The sequence below is a fragment of the Sylvia atricapilla genome, chromosome 11, assembly GCF_009819655.1.
Source record: "Sylvia atricapilla isolate bSylAtr1 chromosome 11, bSylAtr1.pri, whole genome shotgun sequence".
NCBI lineage: Eukaryota > Metazoa > Chordata > Aves > Passeriformes > Sylviidae > Sylvia > Sylvia atricapilla.
In genome coordinates this window covers 5,010,174-5,032,006 of record NC_089150.1, presented here as the reverse complement: position 1 = coordinate 5,032,006, position 21,833 = coordinate 5,010,174, and the positions used below count along the sequence as shown (strand labels likewise).

The 21,833-nt window shown below is 48.1% G+C and overlaps 1 protein-coding gene across 1 annotated transcript in view; it reads right to left on the bottom strand.

Moving 5' to 3' along the window:
- The window catches only part of FRMD4B (FERM domain containing 4B), a 79,244-nt gene extending 61,361 nt beyond the window's left edge, over positions 1-17,883 (bottom strand). Inside the window, exon 1 of the mRNA XM_066327208.1 lies at positions 17,722-17,883. Coding sequence (XP_066183305.1) covers positions 17,722-17,883 — 162 coding nt within the window. The remainder of the gene's footprint in view (positions 1-17,721) is intronic.
- Between the last annotated feature and the right edge of the window lie 3,950 nt (positions 17,884-21,833).

Here is a 21,833-nt window from a genome sequence, read left to right as displayed (position 1 = left end):
CCCAGTGAAATCACATCAATCACTTCTGAGTGTTTTAATTGCCTTGGTTGTCTCTTGTTAAGTAAAAAAGGTTTCTGCTATAGCAAACACATCCACAAAACCTGGTGCTGAGGAGAAAGAAAAGTATCTGGGAAGATTAAAACATAAAAGAAATATCAAACATTATCCGTGCTTCAGTTCAGCTATCCAAGATAACTGCAAAGCATCTGAAAGTAAATAAACCTCATGACACCCCGAAGATAGGCAAGATGCAATTATCTCTGATTTTGTTGATGAGACAACATAAGGAAACAGCTTAGAAGTCTCATTTACAAATATAGATACAGACAACATTTAAAACCTGAAGACACCAGGAATCGTTCCTCAGAAATCACACATCCACTTTCCCAGAGGGCTGGAAAGCTCAGGCAAGAAGTTGCTGAAAATGACAGTGACAAAGCACTGAATGTGATGTGAAATGCCTTTGCTGTGACAAACCTGTGACAAACCTGGACCCCCAGAGCTCTGTGGCCATGGGCTCCTGTCACCCCAAGAACAATTCATCCCATGGACAAAGCTACAGGACAGAAATGTCCAGAGCCACGGAATGCCTGTGGCTGTAGCTCCCAGAAGAGCTGCTTGCACCCCTCTCCTCCCTCCCAGCCCATTCCTGAACACCTGAGGGCTCCATTCCTGCTAAGACACCTTGTCCACCCAGGATGAGACACAAGGGTACTCACTGTGTGGCACCACAGCCTGCCCAAGGAACACAGATCTGCTGGTGTGGCCATCAGCTTGGCACCTGTAGGCTGCAATCCCTAAACAAAGCAGTGTTAACCCAGACAGTCTGAGCCCTTCTCCTCCTCCTAAACACCCAAAGCTTCAGCCAGCAGCACCCTGCTTCCTGCAGCTGTGCAGCAGCTCCCTCCAAGTATCCCCACCCCACTGCTGATGGGGCAGAGAGCACTTCACTTGGCTCACCCCCTTCTTGCAATCAGAAGAAAATCACTCCAAATTACTATCAGAGGGAAGCACAAGCCCATCCTACATCAGGAATGTCGCCCACCAGAGAGGTCATCTCCAGGAGACAATGCTCTCCTCACATCCAGCTGCCCTCCCTGTGCAGGCAGAGCTCTGATGTGCAAGGCAAGACTCACATTTCACAAGCCTTTTCTGTACTTCTGTAGAGTTCCTTTGGTAGAACCAAAAGCTTTGGCAGCTATTGCAGTTGCAAGTTCACCTCACGAGCTCTGGAGTTCAATCCTCGTCCACCAGCTCTGCACATCCCAGGTGTGCCATGGCTGTGGCACAGCAATGCTCCAACTCAGTCACAGGTACCAATAATCTGCTCCCATCCTCCTGCCTGGAGAAAAGCTGGAGAGCTTCATGAAGAGGCTTCCATCACTTTCATCAATGGATTTCTGGCAGGGAAAGGTGCCTCCAGCTCAGCAGCTGGAGACTCTGAGCTCCTGGAGCCAGAGCAGCAAAGGACTCCTTTTTAACTCCCCCAATGACACTGGTGTGATTTATTTGATTTATTCCCTGCAGCACATCCGCCTGCAGGTCTGTTTCCTCAGGCTGTGGGAAGGGACTTGTGCTGTGTGCCACCTCGCAGGGCACCAAGCTCCCCAAAGATCCAAAAGCCCTGGAGCCCTCACTGATACATTTTCTTTCATCTTTAATTCAGGATGCCCTGCTAATCTGAACAATATAATTGATTTTCTCTGTGTTGGACCAATCCATCACGAGATGAGCACAGCTGTCTGGCTCAGTCAAGAGCTGCTGTGAACAGTCCTGAGATATTTATACACACACACATCTGTTTGCAGCTTATTCTCATTGATCTGGGCTTGTCTGTACAAATGAACAATTTTTGCAACATGCCCCCAAAATTGGTCGTCTTCGCAGTTATTTTTAAAAGCCTGCTAATATTTAAGCTATTATCCAGTAAAAGAAGTAGCAGCATAAAATTCTTGAAGCATCTCTGTGTCTCATCTCATTCCCAATAGGAAATTAGGAGAGACACATTACACAACCCTATTTTTGGCAAAACCATACTGAGAGACTGGGAAACAATAAAAATCCAGCATCCCGAAGTCACTTGTATTCTCTGTACACAAGTAAGCAGCAAAACCTCAAAAACTTAAAGGACTGAAAGGAGACAAACACTTTTCACTGCAGAAATATGGTTATATCAAAATACTCCTAATTTACAGGCTGTCAGCAGGAATCTGATTCATCCAAATCTTCAGTAAAAAATGCAGATAATGAAGGGAAACAACCAAACAATCATCAGAATATCCATGTGTGGCAATTAAAGCATACGGTAAGACTGTAATTCTATGTAGAAAATTAGCATTATCATAGAAGTTTCATTAGCTGAGAGGAAACAACAAATTGTCCTCCCTTTTTTGTCACAAAAAAGTAACAAATTCTCCACCTAAAATCATCAAAGCAGATTTTCCAAAGCATCCAGCCTTTAAAAAAAAAAAAAATCAGCAAGGCAGAGAGAAAAAAAACCCCAAAAACCTACTTCTTGGCTCCTTAGACCAATTCCCTACAATATCCTGAGCCTGAATGTTTATTTGGGAAAAAAGCACATGCAGGATATTTATGCTATTTCTCTTGGACAGAAACATCCTCCCCATGCAAAGCTGGTTGTTACATGCAATATTTTTAGACATCCATGTGTGTCATCCCGTTAGGGAAAAAATATCAGAAAAAGAAAAGAATAATTAGACAGGGTGTAAACAGGAAATCTCAAAAAACCCAAAATCCTTAAGCCAAAAAAAAAAAAAAAAAAAAAAAAAAAAAAAAAAAAAAAAAAGCTGTCAGAATAACACATCTCCTGAAGGGAAGCTCAGGAATGAAGAATCATGAAGGGTCTGGGTCAGGAGCAAACCCCAATGTGTTGTATTCCCTCCAGGTCAGATTTCTCCCTCCCACAATTGGGCAAGTTACAAAGAACTCAGTTGGCCTATCTGACACCGACTCCTATTTTTAAGCCTTTTTGTTTGTTTGTTTTAAGGTCTAGAGAAAGCCAAAAGACAAAACTCAAACCCTAAAAATTCTCTGGCCAAAGAAGAGAGGATGACACGTAAGCTGCACATAACTGAGACAGAAGTGGGAGCTGTGTCTGCCAGTGAGAGGCTCAGAGCTCTGTGTCTGAATCCCAGCTGCTCTTCCCTGGGGATGTGCCACGGTTTGGGCTGAGCACACGCGATGTGTGCACACACACTGCACCACTGAACAAGTGCAAACCTCCCCAGGGACAGGCTGGCTGAGCTCAGGGTCCTGCAGCCAGCTAAATATTCATCAGAACCTTTAAACCCACCCCCAGCCACATCCAGCTTCACACCTTTAATACCCTGAATTCCACTTTTGGAAGGAGCAAAGCTCTCCCCCCAGCTCTCCTCTTTCCTTCCTCCCAAGATAAACCCTTTTGTTCAGAGCTGGGTGCTCCTGCAAACATCCCAGTGTGACACCAGGGATTTGGTCCCAGATGCACTGAGCTGTGCATGTTATTTCCATGAGCTCCCGGCAGGGTAACCACGTGAAATTAAATTTTCATCCTGGCAGATGAATAGCTCCAAAAAGATATTTTATAGGCAGGAAAAAAACCCACCTGTAGTGATGCATCCAGTGATGAGAGAGAAAGAGGAGCCATTTTCACTACATAAATGGGCAGCACACAGCCTTAAACCTGCACTTTGGAAAGTGAGAAATTGGACTGTGGTACATCATTAGTACATAGATTATAAAAACTGCCTCATTTATTTCTGAAACAGGCACACTACAGCAGCTCAGGCAGAGCACTCAAGAAAATAATACAGATAACAAAAAGCCAAAGAGCAAAATTCCCTCTCCCAGAAGGCAATGCTGTCCCTTTGCACACTGACTTCACAAAGCCTGTGCCATGAGGGCATCCCAAAAGGTTTCCATCCTGCTTTTGGCAGTGCCTCAGAGGCAGCAGCACAGGCTTAGAGCACCAGCCTGGAGCTTTAAAGGATTTCATATCCAAATCCCTACCTGAGTTGCATTTAACCAGCACCACCAGTAATTTCTTATAAAAGATCTGGGTTTTTTTATCCAAACCTCTCTTCTGTAACTCACAAGCCTGTAAGAGATTTCAAAGCTTAATACTGAAGCCCCTACACTTCATTGGCATTTAGGTGGGGTTTTTTCCTTTAGTTCTGAAGGCATTTAGGATCAGCTCCTCAGCTGCCTCAGATCAGCACTGCTTCACTGACTCTGATACAACCAGCCAGTTTATTTCTGGGCCCTGAACGTGCACAGCCTGATCAAAATGTGAAATCACATGCAAGAATGTCTGGCAATAAGGAGCTGCCCCTAACCAGGCACATCTCAGGAAAATAAAAGCCTTTGCCTGTCCTTCTGGAAGGAAGGGGCCTGCATGCAGCTGGGGGGAAGAGGAAAAAAGTTATAATGGTCTAAATGACCTCAGAGTTTCCTGGTGTGTCTGCTGGGAGAGCAAAGCTTCATCATGTTCCAGCACTTGGAATCACTCAGAACTTTAAGGAATAAGCAGGAAAACAACAGACAGAAGTTTGGAGCTATAGCAGCAGTGCTATGGGAGCTTTTTAAACAATCTGCACAGATCTCCAAAAACACCGTGATGCACATTCTGGGGAGCCTGTCTGCAAGTCCCATACCTTCCCTGACCAGTGTAGGTGCCACCACTCAGTGTCCCATGGTGAGAGGTGCTCAGGATGAACTGAAATCCTCAGGATGAGGATTGGAAATGCTCCACTGTCCCACGAGTGAAGATCTCAGGAAGGAAAGCACTGTCCCAACCCACTGCCACATCCCACCCCACTGTGTGCCTCTCCACCAGCTCCTTTGCCAGGAGAGGACGCAGTGGGGTAGGAGCAGTGCAGTGCCTCCCTTCTGGACTCACTGATACCTCCTGCAACGCCCAGGGGGCCAGCTCTGCCTCCAAAAACTCGTGTTTCCCCAGTCTCTGCTCACATCAGCCACTGGGCTTCTGCCACAACACCACAGTCTGGCTCACACAGACGCAATAAACCTGCAGTGATCCCTTCGAGGGCAGTGGCAGAGCTCCCACCAGCTTTATGGGGGCAGACCATGTCTCCAGACATACTGCCTCTCCTTCCTAATCTTCAAGTCATAAAGAAGCCTTCAGCTGAAGTCCTGTCTCCAGTGTAGTCAATTAATTTTGCCATTAATTTTAACGGGGTCAGGGTTTTGCCTTAAATCATCTGTTATCTCACTATTAACCTTTAACAGAAGCCCATATCTGCTTAATGTTCAATAGCCAGTGATGCTCCACAGTGGCTGGCTACATCCTTCAGCCCTTGTGCTCTGGAAACCATCCTGCAGGACCAACCAGGTGACTCCAGGTGACTCCCCATCCCTCCTAAGGTCACCTTGGCTCTGCACACTCACCAGATCTTTACCCACAGCAACTGCAGGGACTGTGCAGAGCCATTCCCAGGCCTCAGGGTATTCTCTTTCCCAGGACCAGGCAGGCAGGGACAGACATTTAAAGCCCTAACTGAATGACAAGCACAGAAATAACGTTTTAAGATGAGACAGGCTGGAGGAGAGTGCAAGCTTTGCACTTTGATGCCCCTTTGATGATGCTCTACATGGAAATGTTGGCTCTGCTGAAGTTTGGCAATGAGCTGGAGATAAAACACAGTGCCTGGAACAGGGGGCTGAGAGGCTGCCTGGGTCGCATGGCACCTTCCTAAAATAGCCATGTGAGCTGGAGATAGGATGAAAAAACTAGCTCCTGCAGAGCATCAACTGCCTTTCATGTAAGCCCCACCAGCTGAGGCAGTGAAAAAGTCTGGCACAGGAACAGCCCAAGTGCTCTCCCTCACTGCAGGGGCTGTGGCTTTGCAGGGCCACGTGCCAACAGACTTTCCATGCAACCCTCCTTTTCCCCATTTATTCTATTATTTCTCATTGCAGGGGATGGGAGATCTTAGGGACTCTTTTATTCACTCTGTTGATGGCTTGTACAGCATGACAGGCTCTTGGGGGCATTAGAAAGATCCCACTCACCAGAGCAGGTCGTGGGGCTCTAAATCTCACCCTCCTCTCCTAAAATCTTCAGAAATAATGATGAGCATGCTGTAATAAGACTCTCAAAAACTGAACAAAACCAAAGAACAGCGATAAATTAAAATCCAGGAAACAAATTAATTCAATCTTCCTCAAAATGATAAATCCAGTAACCCAGCCAGGAGTTAAAGCCCTTTGCCAAGAGCGAAATATAAGCAGCAGAACTGCAGTTTCTTGCTCCCTACCAGGAGTGTGCAATGTAAAAACTCACCCCACCCCTCTCCTCCCCATGAGGAAATCTTGCAGTGTGGCTGCCTTTCCTGATGCTACCCGTGGCTTTTCCTGTGCTTGCTTTTGCTCCATCCCACATGGGGGTGCAGGGGCTGTTCACTGTGCACCAGCACAGGGATGAAAGCACTCAGTGGCACTCAGGGCAGCATCAGCCCCCTTGCAGGAGGCAGAGGGAAGAGCTGCTGCTGAAGTCTGGCTCTGCTGGCCCCAGACTTTCCTGCTGCCAAGCAGCACCCAGCCATCATTTCACCTCTCCTGCCACTGCCAAAGGCCACAGGATCCCTCTGGCAGAGTTATCACAGATGCTGAGTTCTTCTGACAGAGATGGAGAGGTCAGCTATTCTCTTGAAGGATCAGCACCTTTATTGCAGGAGTATTCTCCTTAAAGGTGTCCCAAGCTGAAAACTGAAGTGTTTCTCCAACGGGTCATTCCATTCCTGCCACTTTTCAGTGTATTTAAAACAGCAAGAAAAGAATAGGCAGGCAGCCCTACAGCTAATGCTATTAAAAAACACTGTCTGGAAAATTAATAGGAAACAATCAGTACAAATCTGCCAGAAATATCAAGTCAATGAAACCCAACATCTGCTTTCCTTGGCAGCACAGAGCCAGCAAATCCGTGTCTGCCGGAGACACGCTTATCACCAGCAGTGCTGAGACACTGCAGGCAGGTCATTACTGCACACAGCCCACGGTGCTGGCTTGTTCCAGTGCAATCTCCTGGGAATCCAGGGGGGAAAGCTATCCTGTGGGATCAGAGTGCCTTCCTGATGCTACCTGACAGAACAAAGGCAGGGGCTGCCCCTGCAGGGGCACTGCCTGGAGGCAGCAGCATCCTCTGTCCCTGAATAAGCAGAGCCCAGAGTGGGGCAGGACTGGCCACCTGCCCTCCTGTGACCTGCCCTGACCTTTGCTCCTCAGCCAGGAGGCAAAGCAGTTAAGCTCTAGCTTCTTTGCTTAAGTCTCTACAACAGGAATCTCAGGGTTTATTCTGTGCAGAACCTCTGGTAACTTTTCCTGTGTTTTACCTCACCCCAGAAGCCATCCCTGACCCACCTGAACAAACTCAGCCTTCCCTATTACAGAAGACAAAAAAATACCGTTATGAGTGGTTTCATATCCCTGGAGACCCACACCCTGCCCTTGATGCCTTTTTGCCTCTCCCCAGCCCTGAAGCTCTCCCCCATTTCTGACGGCTTTTCACAGGATGCTCCTCTGTCCCCTCCACCTCCTCCCTGCTCACCCCTGAGTTGGGTTTTTGATGGAAGGCCCCAAAGCAGGAGACACAGGCAGAGCAAGCCCTGACCAAATAATGGCTATCCCCTTTCAGGCAGCACCTTATCCTCCAAAGTCACTTGAATCTCTTCTTCTCCTGCCCCATCTGGGTCCCTGCACTCAGCATCCCCACCCTGGACTTGACAACAGCCCCTCAAGAAACTCAGATGCCAGACATCAGGTAAGGAGATGAAAAATAATTTAAAAAGAAGGCTAAAGCACAGATTTAAAGTCTTTAAATCTGCAACTCTTTAAAAAATGGCAGAGAGCAAATAAATAAACCAAGAGAAGTCACAACAGTGGGTATAAGCTGGAGCAGGCAGCGAGCAGAGTTTCTGGGGAGGCAAAGAGCCAACATTCCCAGTGCCAGCACCTTGCCAGGCACTCAGGGCTGTTGATCCAGATGGTTCCACATTTAAACATTTCACATTTAAAGCAAAACAAGTGCTTTGGATCAAAGGCTCTTTCTCCCCAGCCGTTACTCCCCAGCTCTGTGTGCACTGCTGCATCTCCAGGCCACCTCTTCACGTGGGTTTTTTTTGGGGGGGTGAGAGGGGAGGGGACCTTATGAGGAGATATTTAATAGTTGCATGCTGAAAGGAGTTACTGTACCAGGCGCCGACCGCCTTTTCTCGGGACTCATGAATCTGTGCTTTGTTCAGGTTAAATCATATCTCAGAGCAGCCCATAAGGGTAATCTCTGAAAAGAGGTTTTCTCTCTACGCAGAAGTTTGAGATCATTGCTCCAGCTGCAGCAAAGTTACCAGAATCCAGCTTGGATTTAGCCCTCTGCTAAAGAGCCAAGGCAGCATTTACAACAAAGGCAGGAAAAAGCAGCTGTAAACGCTGGGATAAACAAACAGCCCCTTATCTCCTCAATGGAGTGCAAAAGATGCAAAGACATTTTTATGGACTGATCCTTCAAGGCAAAGAGAAGAGCAAGCAGAACCCACACCACCCCAAACTTTCCTCGCTCTGTGCTGCTTTCTGGCTCTGCAGAGCTCACAGCTCCGAGCTCTGCACGATGTTTAACTCAGGACAGCACTGCATGAGCATTAAATAACATTCTCTCTCACTGCTAAGCATCAGAAATTAAAATGCAGCCTCTTACCTCCAGGTCACACACCCTGCTGGTTTAAATGGACTTGAGGAACCCAAGAAGCAGTCCCAGTGTGCAGGCACTAAGCCTTCATGCTTTCTGTACATCTGAGCTGGGGGAAGAAGGGAGACACGGTCCCGGACTCCTTCCGTTGCCATATAATCTGAAGGAAGTGACCTTCGTGTTTGTTGCTTTGATTACAGCTTCAGAAACAAAAGCCTTTCCAGAGTGAGTCAGGGGACACAAGGGGTTGAAATAGGATTGTTAAAAATGGGAAAGCATTACAATTGTGGGTTGGGTTTGGTTTTTTGGTTTTTTTTTTTTTTTTCCCCTGTCTGCGGTATTAACCCCTTTATAATAAAACTAAACTAAATTAAAAACCTGCAGTTCCTGACCAAAGGCACAACACAGGTGCCAGTCCTGGGGCAGTGAGACACCTCAGTGAGGGATCACAATCCCTGTGTCCCAGCAGTGGCTGAGGACCCCCATGCTGGCAGCTCTGTGTTCACTGGGAGCTGCCATCACCCCTCCCAGCTCCTCCACCCACACACTCCTATCCGGGGACACGAGGGGCCTTTGTAAAAACCTGGCACAGCACTAAAACTTCAATGCATCCCCATTCAATTTCATCCCTCGGAGCAGTGCTGAGCCCTGTGGCAGCAGGGACCAACCCATCTGAAGGGATACAGGAACAGAGATAACCAGAGCTCACCTGCTCAGCACACCCACCCTCACCCCAGAAACTCACATCTCCACTGTCCCTCCAGCAGACACCCCCAGGGACAGCATCTGGACTCCCCAAAGTGCTTCCCAAAGCACAGGTCTGCTGCTCTGTGTGCTGTGCTGCACTCTGGGGAGGGCACCCAGAGTGTGGACATGGTTCATACCCTTGGCCATCAACCTGAACTTGCTCCTGCTCTACACAAATGCATTTGCTGCTGGTAGAGGAGTAAATCGTCTACCTGCTGTTGTCTGTGTGCAAAACACTGAGTTCTGCTTTGATCCCCTGATTCCTTCCCCACTGGCACATCAACCCACGAGGCTTCACACACCCCTCAGCTCTGAGGCAGCACAAAGTGTGTAACTGTGTCAGGCAGAGCACAGGTGTCACACAGGCACAAAAACAGCTCTCCTCAAAGGAAACTCAAACAACTGACACTGCTTTCACTGAAAATGGAAAAAAAAAAACCAAACAGAACAACTAAGAGCTGTGCACCCAAATTCAGGAAGCTGCAACTTCCAGAGTTCCATCCTGACCTTCAGGCAGGTAAACAAGAGGTACAAAGTCTCAAAATACACGTGCAGTTACTTCAAAAACCTGAATGCTCTTACTCAGTTGTTTATTCTCACAACTGAGCAGTCACTCTGCACACAGAGGACAAACTATGAAGACTCTCCCAACCCAATTTTTAAAATCAAGGGACTTATTTTAATAGGAAAAAAATTAAGTTCAACACCTGGAACAAACTAACTTGCTTTTCCCAGAATGAAAACAAGTCAAACTCTGGACAGCAGCTCCTCAAAGATGTGGTTCCCCCTTCTCAGAGGTCCTGAGGCCCCTTGGCCCAGCTGAAATCCCCCAAACAGGAGGGTCTGTGCCAAGCGTTTGAGGCCAACAACAGGTTCCATGAAGCTGCAGAGCACTGTGTAAAGACAGAGCCTTGCCAACAATGCTGGGGGAGAGAAGCTGGTCCAGCCCTCACAGAGGGTGAGTCAGCTCCCCTCCTCTCCCTCATCAACAACCATCAGTCCAGACACCTCCAGAGGGCACCTACCCCAGACACCCGGCATGCAGGAAGGTGCCAGAGGTGTCTCACCCTCTTGTTTCACTCAGAGGAACCAGCTTTGATCAAATAACCACCCCTTAAATAGCTGCAGACAAAGAGCTGTCTTTTTTCCCAAAGTTATTCTGTGAAAGCCAGCGTTCTCATAGTCATGAGACTACAAAAGCTTTCCACTGCATGCTCTCAGTATCACAGGTTTCATGAAAAAACCATAAGCTGGCCCCACATCAGGCAGGAGGGTGCCAGGTCAGGTCCAGCCAGCTGGTCCAGACTGCACCAGCAACCTAAGAGGTGGCAGCGAGACAGTTTTGGGAGAGGATTTTGGAGCAACAAACTTGCATTTGTCTCCAAAACAGACTCCAAAGCCCCAAAAATAAGATGGAAAATAGACAGTGAGTCATGTTTCCTTAGAGAAATGATGTGAAGGTTACCTGGGCGGTGCCAGCTTCTGCCCTGCTGGGATAACCACAGGGACAGGAATAGCTGGAGGAGGAGAGCACAGCTCCTCAGAGGATCCATGGCTTCCAAACAAACAGAGACCAGGGCTGCATAATTCAGCTGTACTTTTTAACTGAGAAAAATTAAGAGTTTAAAAGAGATACAGCACACCTGTAAGAGCTAGGAAGCTGTTCGGAGTTGAGCACAGGGAAATCTCTGCAACTCTGAGGCACGAATGAGCTGAATTTGGGGACAGCAGTGCCACAACCCTTCATTGAGGGGTGACCCAACAGGGAATATAGCACACCCCAGCCCCTCAGTGCCATGACCCCACAATGAAGGGTGACCCTACAGGGGACCCAGCACACCCCAGCCCCACAGCAAGGTGAACAGATGCAGTGAGGTTGACAGGAGAGAGGAATTACTGCCACTTTCACTACGGCTTAACAAACACCACCCTGCTCCAAACCTCACACCCTCTGCCCAGCCCACATCTCCCTGCCTAGGAACCACTGGCCCAACCAAAGGTGAAGCCAGGATGCTCAGGAACCAGCACATCACCAGCAGTGCCATGGGTGAAAGGGCAATGACTTCTCCAGCCCCATTCCAGCTCTGCTGGCCCCACACTCCTGTTGATGGCCAGCAGGGAGAGGCACGCTGGGGTACCCATCCCCAGGACAGCACCTGCCCCACATCACCTGGAAAAGCAACAGGAACATCAGAGTCTTAACCCCAGCATTGCCTGGACTGCCAAAGATGACTTCTAATGGCTAAATCCAGCACGTTCAAGCTCTTCCTTCTTAGCTTTTTGATGGCACTTACTCTCCCCATCTCCTTCCCCAACACACCACTGATGCATGTTTAAATGACTGACAGATCAATTAGTGGGGAGAAGTGTACATGTGTATTTGTGTGTGGGAGGGTATTTAAGCTAATATATTCCAGCACTGATAGCTTTATCCTCTTTGCAGTCTCTGAGAATGAACTGGCCTCCATCTGTACAGAAGATTAGTAGAATCACTAATCACTAATTATGACTCAGAGGTTTTAAGAGCAATGCAGACTGTACAAGGGGTGGCCTGATTTTCAGAAAATGAAGGGACAAAGATAGCACAGTGTTATTTTAAGCACACGGACAGTCCATCCAGGATCACAAAGTGCTGCAGTGACAACGCCAGCAAACGGGGTGACAGAGAGACAAACACTCAGAAGGACAAAACCAAAGCTTGGAAAAACCAGCACGTGCCTGAAACACCTTTAACCCACCTTTTCATACAGCTTGTGTCCAGTCAGAGCGAGCTGGGCAGCCTCTGTGCAAAGGCCAGAGTGGAGATTTACCCAGGCAGGCTCACACAGTGACACCTTTGTGCAGGACTTTCTGCCTCTGAGGAGCAGCGCCAGCGACATTCGAAATCGAACGTATTTTGTGAGCTGCGTCACATCGAAGAGGAAAAATATTTATACAGGCCCAAGGGGTCTGTGAATAGGAGGCACTGTCTGAAACTGGCACCGTGACACCCCGAAGGAAATGAGATGAAGTTCACAGTCTGGTTGTGAAGTTTGTCAGTGAGGGAAGAGGGAGAAGCCATAAAAAAAACAATTTAAAAAAAATCACATTTTTGTTTGAATGAACTCTCTCAAACAGAAAACGCTATATGATGAGCTCAGATGGAAATGTGTCTGGCAGAAAGCTCTGGAAAGCTGCTGTTGGGAGTGTGCAGGGCCAAGTTTAACTCCAAGCTGTCAGGAGGCAGTGCCCAGAGCTGGGCCTGTTCTCAGCCCTCCTAAAGGCTCCCCCAAAGTCCCAGCCATGGGGACACCTCCACGTGACAGGTTTGGACAGGATGATGGGAGTTGGAGCAGTGCCAAAGCTCTGCAGGTGACATAGGAGCAGCATCACTGCCTAAGATCAGATCCCTTCAAAAAGAAAAGCAGCCGGATGAAAGCAGCCTGAGCAAAGCTTTTCCAGGGTAACCAGCAATCCCCAGTGCACAAGTTTAAATCTTTGAAGGAACACAGACACATATTCAGTGTCCTCTAAAAAGGTTTTCAGGCTCCCTTTGAAAAGCCCTGACCTGTAAAAACACCTGAGATGCTTCTGCTGAGCATCACTCCTGGGGTCTGTCTGGTGTGGAACAAAGTTCTGCCCTGCCAGCACAGTCCCAGCTTTGTGCTCTCCCTCATCACTCCAGCACTGCTTTTCATCCTTGTGAAAAGAGAAGGAGAAAAGGCACCTCAATTTGCTGTCAGCATTTTTCACAATGAAAAGTTAAGGTGTGGCAGCAGAGGAAGCATGGTGCTCACTATCCAAACCAACTACGTGAGCACTGGAGGAAACAGAAGGCAGCAGCTTCCTCTGCTGCTCCTCCACCCCAGGTACCACGGGCCAGACACACGTAAAAGCTGATTTATTGTGCTTCATCAGCAAAAAAATTTTCGCTTCATACAGAGGAAATGACCTTTCAGAGGTTGAAAAGAACTTTGGCCAAAAGACCCATACGGAAAGTTTACACTTTCATGCCATAATTTATCAGCTAATTACCAGTGCAGTTGGAAATTTCAGTTGCTCCTAAACTGCTTAATCACAGAGATGCTCCAGTATCTGGCTGTACATCCAACAGATCAATCACAACATGTCACTGTATTCTGCAGGGAGCTTGGGAACAGTTTTCCCTTTTTCTTTACCATTTGCATGGGGCACACTGACTGACACACATTTAACCCTGACCCTAAACCATTCATTTGACCAGTTTTTAAGAGCCAGCTGCATCATTAAATAGACTCTGATGGCATGTCTCATTCCTGTTTAACCCATCCTGAGGAATCAGGATTTTGTGGGATGTACTGGTGGCAACTGGAATTGATATTTCAGAGAAAATTTTGTGTCAATAGCTCCATGAAAACCAGGCCAGTGGTAATACAGGTAACTAAACACAGGAGAAATGTTGATTCTGGAAGTTTTCGGCTTTGCAGCTGCTTATTAACCTCATTTATATAAAAATTTCACCTTGTTTTACTGCCCTATAATTCAATCTAAGACAGGTGGCCTATAAAAGTGGCACATGAAGGGTCTTGCAGGAAGCTTTCTTTGGGAATAGTATCAGGATACCCAGAAATGCCGTGTTGTCCCATCTCAGGCATCAGGAGAGGCTCTGGGAAGACCCCCCAAAGCCACAGCACTATGTGCCAGAGCTCCACAACAAAATACAGCCCTCACTCCTTTCTCTGGTAGGAAATGGGAACCCCCTTGAGTGAAGGCTTCTATGCTGAATTCTCATCCAGGAATTTTCCCAAGCCATAACAGCCCCAATAATTCATACTGACTTGCTGCTGTTAGAAAAAAGACCTGTGCCAGCTTTTCTGTCAGCTGTCTCTGCAAATCTGTTATTTCTAGGACAAGCTTGAAATGCTCCCTGCCATGGACAAGACAATGTTCCCTGGCATACAACCCAAGGGCTCAGAGAATCAACTCACATCCCACAGCCCCTTCCCTGGTGAGGGTTCAGGGGTTATTTCAGAGTGAAATGGGACACCCCAGCAGTGCTTTGGCTCTCAACCTCCTCAGATGAATGGGCTCTGGGCAAGTAGGACATCCCTTCTCTTCTGGCAGGTGGGACAGATGATGGGAAGCATCCTGGAGCAAGGATCAGCTTGGGGACGTGCCTGGGCTGGGGCTGGAGTCCCTGTGCCAGTGACCAGGTGAAGCAACAGGTGAAACCTTGGAAAAGGTTTCCCACATCCACATGCCAGAAACACAAAGGCTAAGGAGGAGGTGACTGCCAAAGGCTGGTTTGTGCTTGTTGGGGTGGGTTTTAGTTGTGCTTAAAGCTGCTCAGGCAGGTAAGGGCTTTAAGCTGGCAGGGAGGATTTGAGCCTGCCCCGTGACCACCTCTGCACCTGCCAGCTCCCAAACACAGGTGGGGACCCTGCTCAGACACACAAAGGTGTTTGTGGCTTCTCCATGCTGCAACTCGAGCTCAGCTCTCCCACCAGGCTACCAAGCATTTTGTATTTTAAAAAGACTAAAAATCCTCCTCACCACAACATCACATGTAGCACCCCAAGGAGAAGGAATCCTACTTGCTTTCCTTTCTCCCCAAAACTGTACTGATGGTTTAATACAGACTTACTGGCAGCATCCAACTCACACAAAAATAGCCACTGGCCCACAAAATGTGATCCCCAAATACTGATCAAAGTGAACTGAGGCTTTTCAGGGCTGATAGCAGCACGAGTGCCTGTCACCTCACCCTTCCCTGCATGTCCTTTGCATGCAGCTCAGTGGACTAAGTTCTGCCAGGTGTCCTGATCTGCCACATCATGCACAGTCCAGGGAGCCCTCAGAGTGGAGAAAAGTCTATGTTTAGCCAAAAGAACCTCCTCTCTATGAAACCCATAGTATTTTTCACATCTGGAATATGAATGCAAAGGAGCTACAGAAATATGAGCATTCTCCATGGAGCCAAGGTGGGAAATGTTAAGCACCTGTCCAGGAGTCAACTTTAATAAGATCACAGGGGAAAAAGGTGTTTTGATGTGGCTGCAGTAACTACAGGGCTTCTGGGGAAAAATCTGAGCGGACAAATAGCATCCCTGGCAGGTAGGAGTGCTGTTAAAACCTTTTTACCAAGAACAGGGGAACAGAGGAAAACAATTTGCGCAAGACAATGCAGGATCTGTGGTAATGATGGGACACAAAATCTCACACCCGGGATTAGAGTCCTGTCCCACAGACACTGCAACATCCACTTCCTCAGAGAAACAACCCCATGGAGTGCTCTGCACTGCTTGTGTTGCTCCACTGAGCCTGAGGTGAAGAAATGCTCCTCCCTGTATGAAAGGGTCACTCAGCCACTGTCTCAAGTTGTTTCCATAGCTTGAAGTGCTTAAAAATTTAAGAAAACCAACTTGATTCATACTCTTGCAGGGCTCTGGTACCTAAGCAGTTGGATGACATTTAACACTGTGTGCTCAGTCCTGCACTCTCTGGAATCAGCCAGAGTTTTGAGCAGCTGAGAGCCAAAACTTCAGCACAAAAAGCAAAGTGTTACACAACCCAACAAGGAAGAGCTGCAGGGCGTTCTTTCAGCCATCTCACTTGAATACACCCCAAAATTACCGCCAGCAAATTCTTCATGCTAAGGTGTGAGAGTTGCCTTGCTCCTGTCAGGTTTCATGTCCCAGGGAAGACTTTCAGAGCAGCAAGTGGGGAGCAACAGCAAGTCCCCAGCAGAACAAGTTGTGGGCAGAGGGGAAGGGGCACTCTCTGTCCACTTCCCTGGCTCAAGGTCTGCCCAGTAGCACGAGAGAAGGACCAATCTCCTCTTTTCATCCATTCTCACATCCCCACTTTCAGACACAGGCACATATCAATGATGCTTTTCATAAAGAAAAGACAAGACAAAGCAACCACCAGGACACAGCAAGTTTGGGCAGAGATACAGATACACTTTGTTTTGAAAAAATCTCTTTTCACCTCAAGCCAGCCATCAGAGTATGGCAGCTGAACAGGCTGAATACAGCTGTTGTCAGAGCTGGTCCTACCAAGCCTTTATTCCAGCCCTGGAGGGACAGGGTTTACCTCCATGGGGATGCAGTGGAGAGGGAAGGTAGACTAAGCTCCATGCCCTTTATGTGAATAGACCCTAAAAATGACACTCACACAGCACAGGTACAGCTGGATTTTACTTAGAGACAAAGAAGAGAGGCAGGACTGCATCCCACCACATTCCTACAGGTCAGTAAAGGTGGGCAAAGAAAAAGCAATGATGTATTTTACTCCTGCATTCCCTAACTAGTCACGATCCATATCCACAGTGACACCTGTGTCAGACACATCACACCGTGTTTCCATACAGGATCTGCCTGAGATACATCCAAGCATTTGTACATCTACCCCTGTAAAGCTGCTCTCCCACTCCTGAGCCTACCCTAAAGCTAAATACCAGCAGATCGCTTTAGGATTAAACGGGCACAGATGTCCTGTTAGCACGACTTTCCCATGGAAGTGGCATCCTGGTGGCTCTGGAGAGCTGTTTGCTACGAGCTGTGTCATTCTCTGTATTGCAACACACCAGGGAAAGGGGAGAAGCTGCTTTGAAATATTCGCCCTGATGTAGCAAACACACAGAGCGAGGCTGAGAGCAGCAAGCAAGTTCACATGCGAGACAGAAACGCAGGCACACAAATAAATATCTGCCAGCAAAAATCGAGTCGAAAAGCAGTGACACCACCCTCACTGCAACTGGATACCACAATAACTGCAAGTCCGGGGCTGTGTTTCCTGCCTGCAGCAAGGGGAGCCCCCCAATTGCTATTCCAGGGCTCAGGGCACCCCTCCCAAGCAGCAACCCCTCTGCCATGCAAAGGACTATCGCGTTACAAGCTGCCGCTCTCCAGTGACACAAACACAGCAGAAAAAAAGCCACAGGCAGTGTCTCCCATGGACACATCGTGCTCTGAGAGCACAGGAGAGGAGCTCCCCACATCCCCAGCGCAAGGATGGTGAGAGCAGCAAGAGTGTTAATGTGAGGGGCAGCCAAAACACTTGTAGATTGACTGACCGATAAAACCCGTTTGGCACAGAAAACATCTCCCCCAAACACCCTGACTTCAAAGCAACACCGGGACGAGCTCAGAGCCAGGTTCGGGATCCTCTGAGCGCCTCCCCATCCCGGCCGCTTCGCACGGAGCAACCAGCCCGCAGCGAGAACACGCACCCGGGCCAGGTGCCGGGGATGCTGCTCCGAGGAAAAGCCGGGACGACGAGCCGGGTTTGGCGGGTTATTTTGGTTTGTTTTTTACCTGGTAGACATCGCGGAGGCCACACCAGGCTCGCAGCGCCTGCCGGCACGCCCGCAGCCGGGCCGCGTACCACCGCCGCAGCGCTGCCACCGTCACGGTCCACACGAAGCGGCTGCCGCTGAACAGCACATCCTCCACGCCGCACATGAACACCGAAGCCATGAGGATGAACACAAATCGCCCCGTGCCGCCGTCGGGCCGCCGCTGGCCGCTGTCTCCGCCCGGCTCAGACGCCTGGCATGAGGCTGCCCGGCTTTATGGGGAGGGCGGCGGGCAGGGGTGTTGCACGGAGCCAGGGTCAAGCCTTCAAACAAACTCCTCTTTCACGGCGCTTCCTGGGCAGATTCCCAGGCATGCCCCGGCTCCTGACGCTCAGCCAGCGGCTGCAGTAGCTCAGCCCGACCAGCAGCTCACACAGCAGCCTTGTCCTTAGCAGCTTATATAAAGCTCCGTTAAGCTCCAGTAGCTAGCACTATGTTTTCTAATTAAATTTTAACCCTTTTTGCCGCACGCCCTGACAAGAACCCCCATTTGGATGCTGCGGGAGGAGAGGGAAGGCGCCGGCGTTCAGCGCTGCCGCACTCGAGTGAGCTGGGCAGGCGCTCCACACACGAATCCCGCGCTATCTGCCTCCAACACCTCATTATCTGCTATACAGGGAACAAAGCTGTCATCGTTTTCTGCCGGCTGAGCCCGTGCTCAAATTATACAGTAGAAATCCTACTTGGAAAAGGCACTTCTGGGAAGCAGCAAGTGGAGGAAAGCGAGGAGGGGGATCAGTCCTGCAGAAATAGAATAGCTTGGAAGAGACCTTAAAGTTCATATTGTTCCCTGCTATGGGCAGGGACACCTTCCACTAAGAGCAGGTTGCTCAGAGCCCCATCCAACCTGGCTTTGAACACAACTTGTGCCAGTGCCTCACAGTAAAACAGATGCATTAACTTCTCTCCCAACTCTGTGGCAAATAGCGACAGCACAGAGCCATCCCTCTGTTCAAAGCTCCCCCCCTTTGCTTGTTGCATCACAGGGGTAAAACACCCAAAACGTGCCCAAAGAGATGATTTGCTCTACTCTTGAACTAACTCCATTAACACAGCACTTGCTGCGTGAGAAAAACAAAGCTGGGCATTGTAGCCGAGCTCTTCACAACAGCCCACAGCAAATAAACACTGCAATAATAACAACCCACAAGGGACTCCAGCCTTGTCTCGAGCCAGTTTAAAATTTAACAGCACCCTGCGCTTCTAGGGCTTCCAGTGTTAAAGCCGAACCTTCCATTTGAGTGCTCTTCTCTATTACAAGCTAAGGGAGGGTGGAAGACGAAGGGTAATTAATCCTTTTAAACCCGCTCCTCAGAGGATTTGACACTTTCCAAGCTTTTTGGGACAGAAGCTTCCGGGACCCCAACATGCCATACAAGCCCAACAAAGCCCATCAAAACCTTCTTAAAGAAACTATTCAAGGAGCAGATTTTCGGCTAAAATCATCAGCAAGGCTGACCTGTGAGAGTAAACTCTTGAGCAGTGCAGTGAATGGAAAGGGGCAGGATCAGCGTGCACCCAGACTAGGTGGGAGAGGTAAATCCCAGGGCTTTGCTTTCCCCAAGGGCGCTGCCTGCTCGTCCCTAATGGTCCTCACGGGAGGAAGACACCTGCGTGCCCGCAGCACAGTGGAAGTATTCGCAAACCCCACTTCATTCCTTATTAATCAGCCTGCTCCGTACTGCAGGAGCTCGCACGCCGTCAGCTCTGGCAGCTGGGTGATGTAATTCTGCAGACAGATGACTTGCCTGTTTGAGACAGGCTTCGGACCTGTGTCTCCGAGATCATCCCCTTCCCTCTCATGCATAACGGAGTGAAAGCAGCCCCGGTGCTCTCGGTGCTGCTGTCCCTTGGCTGTGCTGTTGCCAGGGAGTTTCGGTCCCTCCAAGTCTCGTTTTCACACGGGGAAAACAAAAACCACATTTCAAATGGATAAGCAGCTGCTACAAAGAGAGCCGAGGCAGAGGAGGATACGGCTTCTTGTAACAAGGGATAAGCAAAGATTTGGGCTCTACGTTGAAATCTGGCATCCATATTCCCACTCCAAGGGTTTTATCATTCCCTGGAATTACTTAGAGCCTGTAGCCACAAAAGTCTTCTTCCTCCTCCTCCTCCAGAGTTGCCCACCACTGTGTTTAGAGGACTTTGACAGCAATCCACAGGTACTAAATAGAAAAGGTTTCCCTCTTCTACTGGGAGGGAGTGATGGCAAATATCCATGGGGTTATTCCAATAACCTGAGCCAGCAGGGAATTGCCATTCCCTCACAGAACACTGCTTTGGAGAGCAATCAGCCAGGAAAATCTCCAATGGCATCCGTTCACTGCGGTCAAGTCATATCCAAATTTAAACACAGAGATTAAAAAAAAAAAAAAAAAAAATCCAGTTTTCAAGTGCCATTTCTAAAAGAAAAGAAAAGGACCCTTGTAGCTAAAGAAACAGTGCAGGGAACAGCCCTGTCCTGTGCCAGGAAAATCCAACCAACCCACTAGGAAAAGTTTACGTGGTTTTGTTACTGTGCCTGCTGCCCTCAGTGCCTTTTTGTTTTGCCGATTTTCCCCCTATTGCCCAACTAGATTGAAAAACAAAGATGATGATTTTCTCCTTTAACAGAGCACAGATTTGTGATAGGCTTTTTCAGTTTTGGGTTTGTTTGTTTGGGGGTTTTTTGGGTTTTGTTTTTTTTTCAATTGCTCTATGATCCATCTACATTTAACTCACCTGTTCTGCCCAGTTATTCTTTATGTTTCACAAGCTCCTGTGAGCCTGAGCAATGGCCTCAGATGCTCCATCTCAGAAGGCAGAGCCATAGGTACTGAGGCCTCAGTGCTCCCAGCTGCTTTTCCCATCAATATTCCCATGACCCTGTGCAGGCTTTGTGCTCCTACAGCAAAGTCACAGCTCCATGGGTAGGCTGGAGCAAGGCAGGAACCTTCTCTCCACCCTTATTCAGAGCACGTGGACTTCAAGTCCAGTCTCATGAACAGAAACTTCACCCCCTTTTTTCATCTCTCTGACAGATGGTATAGGTGATAACACAAGTAAAATTAAGTCCCATCTGGACTTCACCTTCCCAGCTGACCCAAGTACAGGAGAGCATTGTCCCTTGAACCTGGATAGTGTTAAACACACATAGAAGAAAAACAGAGCAAAGAAAGTTTGTGATGAAAAAAGCAGCTAAATGCAATTTAGGATAACTAAATGATGAATTATCCATTCACATCAGTCTTAAGTCTTTTATTGACTTCCACTCTAAGAACCTGATTGCATGTGGGTTCATTTGAAATACCTAAATAATACCCAGGCTCCTTAGAGTCAGAACAGAAAACAAAATTGAGCAAGGGAAAGCCAGCAGGATAAATACCCAGGTGGTTTCCAAAGGCTGTACCATCCAGATTTCTATTCTGTGAGGAGAAGGAGGGGGAGAAAGAGCTCTCAGAAAATGTCTTTGTAGATACATGTACCACTGTCAGGGGAGCAGAAGAGACAGCTACTGCAGATCTGTTTGATGTACAGTCATATGAACAACACAGCACTCATTGCTGATAAGGAATGAGCCTACACAACAGTGATCTAAGGAGAATGTCACTTTAAAAGGCAACAGAAAACTTGATGTGTGGCAGACTCATGATTCTCCTCACATTATTGACTGCAGATCCAGAATAACGAGTAATAAAATGAACAAAGGTTTGCTACCAACATAATAGGAAAAGATGATCCCAAGTGGATTCTCAGTTTTCCTTGCATGTTATCTTCTATGCCAAAATTAATGGAACGAGGCTTAGCTGAATTGCTGCTCCTCTCTTCAAAGCTGCTCATATGAAGTTCACATGAATAAAGAATTCATCTGTCTGTGATGCCAGAGGACAAGAACATCAATCTACTTTTAAATCTACAATGCAGTATTGCTCCTAGATAGGACTTTTGATTAGGCATACAGGAAAGGACATACACACACACAGTCCCTGGTGACAGCCAAGGAAATTAAAGCTTTGATCACTTTCAATCTCTGAACCTTCCACAAAACGAGGTGAGTTATTGTGTAGGTGCATAAAATGCCTAATTCTGCAG